General features: G+C 35.1%; 2 protein-coding genes across 4 annotated transcripts; one reads left to right on the top strand and one right to left on the bottom strand.

Moving 5' to 3' along the window:
• Positions 1 to 1281: 1281 nt before the first annotated feature.
• On the top strand, positions 1282 to 5264 carry LOC100795495 (F-box protein At2g16365). 2 transcript variants are annotated; one of them, XM_006590830.4, is made up of 4 exons: positions 1282 to 1432; positions 1788 to 3297; positions 3539 to 3564; positions 3945 to 5264. In XM_006590830.4, the coding sequence occupies exons 2-4, from the start codon at positions 1791 to 1793 to the stop codon at positions 4701 to 4703; spliced, it is 2292 nt and encodes a 763-aa protein (XP_006590893.1). In that variant the 5' UTR covers positions 1282 to 1432; positions 1788 to 1790; the 3' UTR covers positions 4704 to 5264. The 2 variants fall into 2 exon arrangements, with proteins under 2 accessions (XP_006590893.1, XP_003539014.1); XM_003538966.5 differs by having other exon boundaries at positions 1293 to 1432; positions 1762 to 3297.
• Positions 5265 to 6490: 1226 nt separating this feature from the next.
• LOC100790220 (glucose-1-phosphate adenylyltransferase large subunit 1) lies at positions 6491 to 12000 on the bottom strand. Of its 2 annotated transcripts, none has more exons than XM_003537821.4 (15): positions 11669 to 12000; positions 11098 to 11378; positions 10833 to 10955; positions 10395 to 10565; positions 9986 to 10078; positions 9786 to 9869; positions 9376 to 9431; positions 9037 to 9130; positions 8337 to 8522; positions 8115 to 8195; positions 7578 to 7664; positions 7391 to 7495; positions 7189 to 7295; positions 6987 to 7047; positions 6491 to 6839 (listed from the first exon to the last, which is right to left on the bottom strand). In XM_003537821.4, exons 2-15 carry the CDS (start codon positions 11338 to 11340, stop codon positions 6738 to 6740), a joined length of 1593 nt encoding a protein of 530 aa, XP_003537869.1. In that variant the 5' UTR covers positions 11341 to 11378; positions 11669 to 12000; the 3' UTR covers positions 6491 to 6737. The 2 variants fall into 2 exon arrangements, with proteins under 2 accessions (XP_003537869.1, XP_006590891.1); XM_006590828.4 differs by having other exon boundaries at positions 11684 to 12000.
• Between the last annotated feature and the right edge of the window lie 47 nt (positions 12001 to 12047).

Below are 12047 nucleotides of genomic sequence, written 5' to 3'. Positions count from 1 at the left end.
TTGTTGTGTAGATAGAGTCCAAAAACTGAACTTATTATGTAGATATTTTCCTTAGAAACATAAAGCAAACTATTTTCTTTTTTCTTATTTAGCTTAAAAGGCAGATTAATATCGTTTAGTTTGGTATCCAAGACGATTAAGATCATTTCACCACAACCAATAAATTATTTGTTCTGAACGCTATTAAACTTTATTCCTTTAATCAAACTCTCACATTCAAGTTTTATCGTAAAAAAATATAATTAAAAAAAATCCTATAAAAAATTATATATCAATAACATAATAATAAAAAATCTTTCACATAAAAGAAAAATAAAAAAACTATATATTTATAAAATATTTATATAAACTTAATGTTTATGCACTAACGGTACAAAATATTATTTAAATTATTTTATAAGTCAAAAAATTTATTATATATAATAAATTATGATTGAATGAGTGTAAATTTTTTTTACATTACATATAATATTTTTTATCTATTTATATTTACCTCATTTTTAGTTATCTAATTAAAATTTGTTCGAGTAAATGATACCCAAAGTTGAGACATTCTTGCTAGTTCAACTTGTTGTGGAGATACTGACCAAAAAAAAGGACTTATTATTGTGTAGAGTGTAGATATTTTCATTACAAAAGGAGTAGTGGAGTATTTTCTTTTTTTATTTAACTTAAGGCAGATTCATATCTTTAAGCACAAAAACAAAAAAGAACTATAGAAGGCGATTATTTTATTAATTTGGCGCGGAGTTTTAAAGTGGTCACAATAATTACGCGTAATTCGAAACATACGAGAAATGAAAAAAGGCCCAAAAAAATATAGGAAAGAACCCATGGGAAGAAAGGAAAAGTGTTGATGGGTGGGTGCCACTGGTTTCAGTCCAATTCGTGTGGCTGAGGCAAAACAAACCAAGATTTTTTTCGTCATATATACTATTTATAGTGTAAATTTAAACTATGATTTTGAAAAAAAATTAGTTTTTTACGTTGAGAATTTAAGTTTCCTAATCTGAATTTTTAACGTGTTTTTTTATAAATATTTTTTAGAAATATATGTAAAGAAAATTAATAAAATTAAAGAAATATATATAAATAAAATCAAAGAAATTTAACCTGAATTTATATTGCCAATAGTAACTACGTATATTTGTGTAAATATAGAGGAGAGTTATATGTTTTTGGTTAAAAAAAAATTATATATGGGAAAAAAAATCAACAAACCAACGCCAAGGTAATCCTTCCCGTACAAAAAATCAACAGTTAGATTGATCATACAAGTGGGACCCACGTACGACGAACATCTGACTGTTGATTTTAGGCAGTTGCACACTTTCCTTCATCTTAAGGTTTTCCTTTGTCGTTCATTTCTCTTCATATTTCATTTCTCAACTCTCTGTTTCCCATCGCTCTTCTGCGTTTCTGAATTTTGAAGGTAACTTTCAATTAAGTTCTTCGTTTTTGGCGAATTCCGTGGAAGTTCGATTTGCTACTTTTGTAGTTCATTTTTTGTAAATTTCATTCACACAGAAAAATGGTTTCAATTTTGAATTGACACCAAAAGATAAAGTTACTGATCTAAATTCGATTGTATAGTAGTGATTTTCTGTATCAAGTTGGCGAAAATTGGATTCTGCTTTCTTCGTGTGATGATGTTGAGTTCCGAATCTTCAAATCATATGATCTAGTTTTGTTCATTTTTCTGTATCTGCATGCGATGGATTTTTAATTATTTTTCACAGTTAGTTAGTTATTAACTTACAGTTAGCTGTTAAATTACCGAGAATCAGTCAATGAAAGCTGAACGTGTGAGTTCCCGGAGAAAGTCAATCAGTCTATCAATCATGATGCCTGATGATGTTGCTGCACAAGCATTTCATGATGGTGATAGGGTTGAAGCTCAGGCAATGCATAGGAATCAATCGGCGTGGATGGCTCATTGGAAGCAAACAAGTTATAAATCAGCAACCCCTGCTTGCAAGAATTTAGGGGTTGATTCTGAGGTGAGAAAAGAGAAAGAAGACAGCGGTGCTGAGCAGCATGATTTACTTGGTGGGTTAGATAGTTCCATGCGTGCTGGAGCAGTTGGAGAAGCAGCTAGGGCCACAAGTGTTACCTTCAGCAACGAGGCAGACGATGAAAAATCTAAGAAAGCAGGCTGTGATCCCAAACCATTTCCTACATTCAAATTTTCTCGAAAGTTAGATGGAAGATTGTCTCTGCAGAGGGAACAGCACGACGGGGAAGGTGGAAAATCTGAAACCGAACCCTGCTCTGGAGATGGCAATGTTTCTCTCAACAGAGCTGGGACTTCTGGAGTAGGCTTATCATTAGCATCTGCACATGCTCCTCCTAAAATAGAAGCACTAGCAAAAGAGTGCCAAGTATTGTCTCAAGAAGTTTTACCGACAGCTCTGGTGATGAAATCTCCTTGGGATGTTGAACAGAAGAACCTAGCTGTTTCAACATCACCATGGAATGACTTTGCAAAATCAGCTTCTGACATAGTGCCAAATGGACGTGACAAAGGGAAAACTGTGATGCCCCAGTTCACCCATGAACCTTTTGAAATTTGTCAATCAAGCTACCATTTAGCATCCAGAGGGCAGTTCACAAGTACCAAATATCATACCTTTTCATCTCTTTTAATCAGCGAGAAGAAAATGAGTAGCCTCTTAGATCCTCAAAAATCTTCTTTTTCAAGATGGATGCAAGGTGGTATTGCTCATTTACCGCATGATTCCATGGCTGGTAGTGATGATAGATTATACTTTATTCGTGGTCAGCACCATGAGATTGAAAAATATGTTGCTAATCCAAATATTACATGCCAGACTGAATCCTCAAAGTCAGCTAAACCACAAAACCTTTATGGACTAAGCTCTTTGGTTGCACAAGTGCCTTGTTCTATTCGTGATGTGGGGTCTATGAAGATATACACCAGTATAGATTCGGTTGAAGAATCGTCAAGAGGTCATCCCAAAATTTCCCAGACAACTCACCATTTTCTAATGTCGAAAAAAACTGATGTTAACTTCTCTGACAGAGGTCAGTTCTTTAGAGAGCCAATAGCACCTATCAAATCCAAGGGAAGTGCTTTCAATGAGATCCTTGATTTCTCTCCACCCACGAGTGGCCATGCTCTGAAAGGTCTGAAGCTGGAAGATCTAGGGAGCCCCATAAAGAGTGAAGGAAAGGAAAATGTCCAAGATTTCAAATATCCAACATGCCTGAAGAATGAGTCATCTGCTGAAACAGATACTATGGACATGGATGCTTTACATAAGAATAATCCTCCCGGTATGTATGCACACTCTTGAAGGATATACCTATCATGCTATAATTAAGGCTTCATTTATTTATTTTTTTCCTGATATTCTTAGTTTGATTAATTACTTACAAAATGTTCAATTTTCAATATTTTGAGTTAACTTAAGTCCTAGTTTTAGTTTTTGGAGGATGATGTTGTGTCTGCAATTTGGTGGCTTTAATGTTGTTTTCTGGCCAAACTGCTGATGCTTCTTTCTGTTGTCTGTTGCAGGTGATGTTCCATTTCAAACAAATAAGGTAATGTTTCTAAATACTATTGCTTGATCTTCTTGATACCATGGCATTTAATTTTCAATCACCACCTTCTTTCTCAAGCATTTAGATAATTTTAATTGTGACATAGTCTGGCTTTTGGATCATTAATTTATACATTCACATTGATTATGATGAATGCTGAATGGCGTCATGCAGAGAAGCAGCTAATTTGAGTGGCACTGTTTCTTCACACTTAGATTTTGAATAAGCACATGTGCTCACATGTACCAACACATATTCATATGTCTTCGCATTTGTAATTGGTTTTTAAATTTAACAACCATGTGCCTTGTAAAATCTGTTACTATATTAAACTTTGAGAGGCTAATTACGTAAGAGTTGTCAAATTTTGAATTTTGTAGTGCTCCAAGGATAGTCAAAACTCGCTTACGTCTCAAGGTGCAACAATTTCTGCTAGAGAGAAAACCATAGCAAAATCAGTGAATACAACAATACCAGATATAAACCAAGAGCCTCAGGAGCTTCTTACTGAGGAAAGTCCTGTGGTTGACAGGGAGACTAGCACATCAAGAACCCACAGCCTTGATTTGGATCACTTTCTTTCTCATGCAGATGAGCATGCTAGGTCAAGTTCTGGCAATAGTTCTTTAAGAACAGACCCAAGCAGCAGATGGGTCAAAAGACTCAAGTTGTGCACATTGGGCTCTGCTAATGGTACTGAGAGTACAAAAATTGGAGAAACGTCTTCACATGAAAAAGTTAACAATATACTTGGCAAAATTCTGAAAGATAGCAAAACTAGTTTGGAACCCAAAATGGTACATCATGCTGAAGGACAGATGGTACCGGATCTATCTACAACAGTATCAACAAATGGCAAGTCCTCTTTGACTGCAGCGAAGAAAACTGTAGAAATTACCCTTTCACATCCCTGGATTCAGAGATGGAGTCATGATCGTTCTGCATCTTCCCAAAAGAGGCATGAAATAGGGGAGCTTCATGAACCAAAGTCTTCAACTGCTGTGCTAAAAGAGTTAAAAAAAAAACAGTTTCCGAGCATTGCTGCCATGGCCCTGATGGGAAAAGCAATGAACAATTTGAATCCCTCTGAGCTGATAAAAAAGGGACCTGTGATAGTTTGGAATATGAAGGGATTTTGATATTGTTGGCCATTGGTGATATCAATTTCTCATGAAGTTTATGGTGGGAGATTCTCAGGATTAGTTTTAGAGGAATTAGGAATACATGTTATGGCATTATTATGGCTGCTTACTTCTGTACTCAGTCATGCGGAGAAGTGAGATATGCTTAGGTCATGTGTATGTCACAATCATGTTGAATAGCTGCTTATCCTAATTCCTTGTTCTCCTCAGATTTGGCTTAATTGAAACAAAGCGGTGCATGCATCTGAAGAAGTTATGTATCGGAGCTTGCATTTTTTGTATGCAATGTACTGAATATACTCATGCAATAACTCAGGAAGTGGGAAATGTCTCAAGACGGGTTGAATCCTGTCTTACCACCCAAGTCATATTGCCAAGTTTAGCATATATTAACAGCGTTGATAGTACAGGTTTGATGGAATATCATGTTGAATGAGTTTCATATACGATTGTGCACCTTTTGGTTGAATTTTTCATTCGTGAAAAATAGCTTCCTCATTGTGATTACTTCTGCTACTTTTTTGAGCTGAAAGTTATTTAAGACTATAAATAGCAAAACTTTGTCTACTTGTTTAATACCTTGTTCTCGGGTTTGTAATTGTTGTTTATGAAACGGCTAACAACCTCACAAGTAAACTTTCGAAGAATTAAAACAAGTGAAACAAATAAGTTCTCCACATAATATTACACATAATATTTTCGAAGAATTAAAACAAGTGAAACAAATAAGTTCTCCAGAAAATATTACACATAATTAAAGGTTTTAATTTTTTAAAGAATTTAGTTATAATGTACGTATAAAGGTTTTTTTTATAATATAAAAAGTTTTACTATGTGCTTTTTAACTGGATTATCTGCTGGGGAAAAGAGCAGGGTTTGCACTTTGCAGAAAGTTTATTTGCATAGTGTGGACAAGTTGTTTCGATCAGAGTGGTTTTTGACATGATTTAATTTACTATTGTCTAGGGAGGACCAAGCAAAAGTGACAAGCACAAAGTATCCCTAATCCCAAAGGAGATAACTATGAAATAAATAGAAGACATAAAGGCAACGGAAGGAAAAGAGGGGAACATTTGTTTGTCGAATCTGAGGAATTTGGTCCAGGATATAAAAAGCCATTCACACGCCAATTGAAAATAATTGGCATTTGCATCCGTCTTTTTCGTACAATATACGAATTTCATCCCTAGAGTGTCCCCACAATATAACCTAAGATAGAAGAATCATAAGCGTATTCATGCGAGTATCCATTTTTTTTAAACAACAAAAATTGCTAAGAATTATGAACATGCCACGTGAATTTTTTATGCTGACATTGAATTAAATTTAATTAATGTGTGTGTGATCAATAATTTGTTGAAAGACATCGTCAGAATCAATCTACACACTTCTGATAATTGCCATTGAGGCTTGAAGAGTTGAAGTGAAGGTGTTTTTCTGACAAGTGACAACTCATTTTCCTAGACACCAATTTACTCAACTTCCACATTGAGCCTATTCTGTTACTGTTTTGCACCTCTTCAATTTCACAAAACCAAAGTTCTACGGGTCAATTAGGTAGTCAATTACCCTGTTCTTAATACGTTGCATTTTCCAAAGGATTCCAAGTATGCAATCTTCCAGACTTAAACATGTGCTTCAATGCTTGTGCTAGTTTCTTGTTATTGCACATTGCTAACAGTTCTATTTTCACAAGTACTCTTTTAAATTTAGATTAATTAATTACGAGCTATACTTTAGTGCCCTTAATAATAATACTTCAGTGATACTAAAGGACAAAATAGTTGGCAGTTCACAATCACATTCACATTTTCATTTTATTTACGTTTATGCATCTTGATTTCATACACTGTTTATTCATTTTATTTTTACATGCAGTGGGAGAGCCTTATGTGTTGCATATATAGCAAAAGGGGAGTGCTGATTTTTCAATTGGATCCTTCTGTCCCCAAAGTTCCTTGGAATGCTTCTTCGAGCTAGTACTGCTAGCCACTACACCAGTCCATGAAATAAGTACTTCCACCCATTTATTTATATGACAGTGCCATCTTCTATTGTTGCCTTCTCTAATATGACTGTGATTCCTGATCGAATGTAAAATCCATCTTCTGGTCTATCTGCTTCTTGAACGCCCTACAGATAAATAATTTGCCTGTTAATAGTCTTATAGATAACAACATGATACTAATGACTTGTGCTACACAATTATCTAAGACTATAAAACTATTAACTAACAAAATTGGCTCAAATGTAAAAACAAGATAAGGCAATCATGCTCACATCTTTGTTCATGATGATGACATCTTTCCCGATCTTTGCATTCTTGTCAATTATGCAGTTCCTTCAACAAGGACAACAAATAACAAAGATCAGATGAATATTTTAGGTACATGTTAAGCTAATTCTCTATCATGATAAAGACACATTTGTAGTTAGTGTTAACTTTTAAAACCAACATATTGAAATCTTAGGGTGAGATTACCTAATTTTTGTGTTCCTTCCAATCCCAATGGGAACCTTCCCCTCTGCCAGCAGAGAAGCAATTTCGGATTCAGTTTGGTAATAGTCAGCTCCCATCATTACAGTGTCCTGTAAAAGATGATTTTAGAATTTTAGATGGTAGGAAGTAGGAACCTTAAACAGAATGGTCTAGCATCCTTTGTCTAGAAATTATGGTAGTTTACCTGGAGTTCAACACCATAATCCAAACGTGAACGTTCGCCCACAATGGAATGTTGGACAGTGCATTCTCTCAGGAAACATCCATGGGAGATTATTGCATCCACAATCTATGGATCAACGCAAACATGATAAGTGAAACATCTCATGAAACTAAGAGCAAACTTTTAAGATAGATGGTCACGGTCATACCCGGCATTTGTCAATCTTTGTTGGTGGTAGGAATCTTGGAGATGTGTAAATGGGTGTCTTGGGGTCATAAAATTTGAACATTGGATTCTGCAAGAGAGTAGCATAGCATAAAATAGATGTTAGTTTCAGGTCAATGACAATGTGCTACTTTCTAGCAGCTATTTGAGCTGTGAGTTTAATTGTAATTAGGCATATGGATCTCGAACATGTTGCAAAGTGCATGCCTTTCCTCATAATCCAAGCTTCCATATATAAGGAACCATTACTGGTTATACACTTGCTCTATGTTGATTCATTCTCCTCCGATTTAGTATGCCACAAATTGCAACATACTATGTTTTGATTTATTCATGGTTTCCTAATGCTAAATGACCACCGGTCTATATTACACTGAAGGAAAAAAAAAGGGAAACTAAATAACTATGCATCTTTGATATTGTGGCTTGTAACTAGAGCACGGTTCTATAGTGCCTATACCTACAAAATACAAAGACCATTAAACAAGAAATTTGGGAATAGTGAATATCTTGAACCCACCTCTTCAGTAAGAGCCAAGTTAGCATCGTAAAATGATTTTATTGTTCCAATGTCTTCCCAATAGTCAATGAAAAAATACGCCTGAAAGAGGGCAATAGACATTCAACTTGTATTGTTACCTCATTAAAGGAGTGATTAGTTCCTTGTAAATGCAAGATAAGACTACTTCTAGAATAGATCAACACATTTGAAAGGAGATATGTTTAGTGTTATTTCTCTTACTTGGACATTGTTTTCCCTCACAGCTGCAGGAATGATTTCAGATCCAAAGTCATTGGATGTAGGATATCTCCATTTCAGAAGCCTGAGTAAAACATCTGTCTTGAATACATAAACCCCCATAGATGCAATATATGGTGACCTTTTTGCTTCATGGAGTGGCAACCCGAGCACAGAGGTATCTACTTGCTGCAGAGAAGCAACAGGAAAACATGATTAGACTGAGAGTAGAGATAAATATGTGATGATCACATTATTATGCCACAATACAGCATACAATTTCAAATATTTGGACCTGCAAGTTTGCAGGACTATTTCATATTCGTAGAAAGGTAGAAATGTAGAATAAGAGCCTAAGAGGCAACTTTAGGATTCAAATGTAGAAGTTTGCAAATTGAGCCTATATAAGATGTATGTTTTAAATATATATATATATATATATATATATATATCTGCACATTCTTCATATGTTTAGCACATCAATTTGTGATGTTATCCTATGATGTATTATAACTTGATAAGTCATTCTGGATAAATATATGAATTTCACAGGGATTTCTGTAGTGCTAGGATGCTCGGTTGCTCACTGAGAAAAATGAGGGAAGACTGTTGAAATTGAGTAATTTTTTTTTTGTTTCTTTCTTTCTGATATTGACCAATAACCAATTTTAGTTGTTGAACATTGACTGGTCTTTGGACTTACCATTGCTTTCAGATCAGCTCCGTTGGGTTTTTCTGAAAATTGGATGATGCGACCTCTGGCATCTGCCTTGACCAATCCATAATCTGATGCACGGCTGAAAAACAGGCAATTGGAAATGAAACTTAAATAAGACTGTACTCAGTCTCGGCAAACCTCCATACTCGGAAAGACTAAACTTAAAATGTTTTGTGTTGAGGAGGTTAGTGTGTCTTTACTCTTTTTCTATAATGACTCTTTTCTTCTCAATGAAAGAGAATATATTCTCCAAGCAGCACAGTGATACCAAACAAACAAAAGCACAATAAAAAGAAACACATGTAAAAAGAAGACCGAGCACACCTTTCACCTACAGCAGCACATGATACTGTAATATCTGCATTTCTGTCAACGTGACTCTGCATATTTATTATAAAAGATAGATAATCAGAAAAAATTGTGAAAATAAAATTAAGAAGCACTCCATTTATGAACTTGGTGTGTCTAAAAACTTTGGAACCTTTGGCAAAATTATTCAAAAGACTTAGTGTATGAACATAAGAATGGTAAGAGATAAGAAACACAGAACTAGTTTTTTTTTTTTTTTTTGTGAATTAATTGCCTTGATTCTGTGAATGATACAAAATATTCACAGAATACAATTAGTAATAAATTTCAATAACAACTAGTCAGAAGAACTTAAAGCCTAATATAATTGCCTTAGTTGTCTTGATAATTACACACCTCTGATACAAAACAATTAACATCTTTACCTGCACAAGGTCCATGTAATTCATTCGGTATAGATGATCTCCGGCCAAGATCAATACATTCTCAATGTTTGCGTGCTTGGCATCCTACAACATTCAATCTATTACTGTCCAATTCAACTTGAGAAAAGAAAAAAAAAGAGGAGGAACATGTAGTAATGTATACACAGAAATCTGGTATGTACTAAAGATAATGTTCCCACCTCAAATACCCATGTAAATTGCCTCACAGCATCTGCTGTTCCTTGGAACCAGTTGTTTCCAGCTTCTCCTTGTGTTTGAGTAGCCGCCAGAACCTGTTCAGTGTTTGACTTGTTTTTATCATATTAAATTATAATAAACGAAAACAGTAATTGCTCAACAATCCTTGCCCTGGAGCCCCCTCTTCCCAAAATATAGTAAAATCATTCATGTGGCTTATACTTCTCTACCAATCACAGCCATAACTGTATCTCTAGTAGTAATATAATACAATTTTTTTTTGAATATTTTATCATTTTATAAGTTCCACAAATATATCTTATCTTAACACAAAATAACAACCAGAGAATGATGTATGAGTTATTTAAGACCTCTAACAATCACCATCGATCACATTCTGTGATACCATACCTCCACACATCCATCCCCAAAGTTGATTCCGTTTCCAAAATAGGTGCGGGAGATGTGACGGTTGAGGGATGCAGAGTTGAATTGTGTCAGTACAAATATTTTGTTAAGGCCACTGTTGATGCAGTTGCTCATTGGGATGTCTATAAGCCTGTAGCATCCACCAACAGGAACCTGCAAACGAATACAGTACCTTCTTAACATGGAACTCCAAAAAACTTCAAGTCTTTCTTTTCGTGACAAAACTTAGATACAGGTCCTTAGGTGCTTTTAGTGTTGCTTACAATCAAAAGTAGAGTTTCACCTCAGTAATTTGCTTTAAAGGTCAATATAGATTACCAAGTTAAAACTTTAATTTTGGTAGGAGAACGACATCAAAAGCACCTTAAAAATGTGTTTTGTTCATCTTTCTATTCTCCAAAAAGACAATGATTTACTCACAGCAGGTGTGGCAGCTCGTTTGGTAAGAGGAAAGAGTTGAATTCCAGGGCCCCCTCCCAATATGACGGAAACAACATTTTTTGGATCAGCCTTTCTTCTGAGAAACGATGGCATTTGAAAGGCCTGAAAACGAAAATACGACCATTTATCAAATAATGACATAAAATGTTAGCCACAGAAACAAAGGACCTAGTCTTACAACAACCATAAAAAAAGTTTAAGGTTAGGAAGTAGAAAATGGATCCAACAACAGAATTGAACCTACCACTGATTCTTTGATGTTACTTGATGTAAGAACAGCAGAAACAACACCAGGTTTGGCCTTATTCACCTTCTCCTGGGTTCTCAAACTTGAAGTTGAGGCCAATTGGTTAATGATCCAGGGACTGTAATTCAGACCCCCTTTGATTCTCTCACCCAAAAAACCACCATCTTGACGAAAAGTATTGTCTTTTCTCGATTTTACTAAATGGGTATTGGCTTTCAAGGTCACACAGGCAGACACCATTGTGTTGGTCTCAAAAGCTTGTACTTCGAAGTTCCAAACTGTAAGCAAACCAAATGAAGTATACATTACTTTAAAATAGTACAACACAAAGCAGGAGACAGAGACACACAGTTAATTGTTTCAGAAACTTAAAGTGGCCACTAAAATAATAGCAATGAACCGAAAGAAAAAAACTTACTTTAAACTACCCCAAATGAAGTAGGAATATGAAAAGTAAAACCAAGGAAGGTGAAGAAATAAAAAACTCTACACCAATACCACCCAAGTTACATGGACAGGAATTTTAAGGTGAACAGTTAGAGTATGAAGTATGAACTATGAAGAATACCAGAATTAAACTAACTTGTGAGTGTGATGCAAATGGGAATCCTGAGAACTGATTAGAGTGAGGTTTAGATTATTGGAAACGGGAAATGAAGGTGGATCACTATTCGCTAGACAGTGAATTTGTTCAAGTGGTGTTGAAGTTGAAGGTTGTGGATGCCTTTATTGGCTTGTGAGCCAGAAGAACTATCACGAGAAAGATGGGAAAAATCTCAGGGCTTTGGTATATATCAATTTCCAAAAACTATAAGGGGAGCATGCGAAGTATAATTAAATACTAGTAATGTTGGTTTTTTTGCTTTCTATGATCATGTCTCTCGTTTCCCGTAGTCCAAGTTTTATAGGCTCCTCTTATAGAAGGAAAAGTCATTAGGAAACAAATA

Source organism: Glycine max, chromosome 11 (assembly GCF_000004515.6).
Source record: "Glycine max cultivar Williams 82 chromosome 11, Glycine_max_v4.0, whole genome shotgun sequence".
NCBI classification, from domain to species: Eukaryota; Viridiplantae; Streptophyta; class Magnoliopsida; order Fabales; family Fabaceae; genus Glycine; species Glycine max.
Note: the sequence above shows the minus strand (reverse complement) of the source record. Positions and strands in the feature narration are given on the sequence as shown.

Bases quoted from the DNA above. Each gene is read 5' to 3' on its own strand.
- LOC100790220 (XM_003537821.4), bottom strand. From the start codon at position 11,340: ATGGTGTCTGCCTGTGTGACCTTGAAAGCCAATACCCATTTAGTAAAA. The intron at 10,956-11,097 runs GTAGGTTCAATT...TTTCGTTTTCAG, and splicing joins GTAACATCAAAGAATCAGTG to GCCTTTCAAATGCCATCGTT. The intron at 9,432-9,785 runs GTAAAGATGTTA...ATAAATATGCAG, and splicing joins ATTACATGGACCTTGTGCAG to AGTCACGTTGACAGAAATGC.
- LOC100795495 (XM_006590830.4), top strand. From the start codon at position 1,791: ATGAAAGCTGAACGTGTGAGTTCCCGGAGAAAGTCAATCAGTCTATCA. The intron at 3,298-3,538 runs GTATGTATGCAC...TGTCTGTTGCAG, and splicing joins ACATAAGAATAATCCTCCCG to GTGATGTTCCATTTCAAACA. The intron at 3,565-3,944 runs GTAATGTTTCTA...TGAATTTTGTAG, and splicing joins TTCCATTTCAAACAAATAAG to TGCTCCAAGGATAGTCAAAA.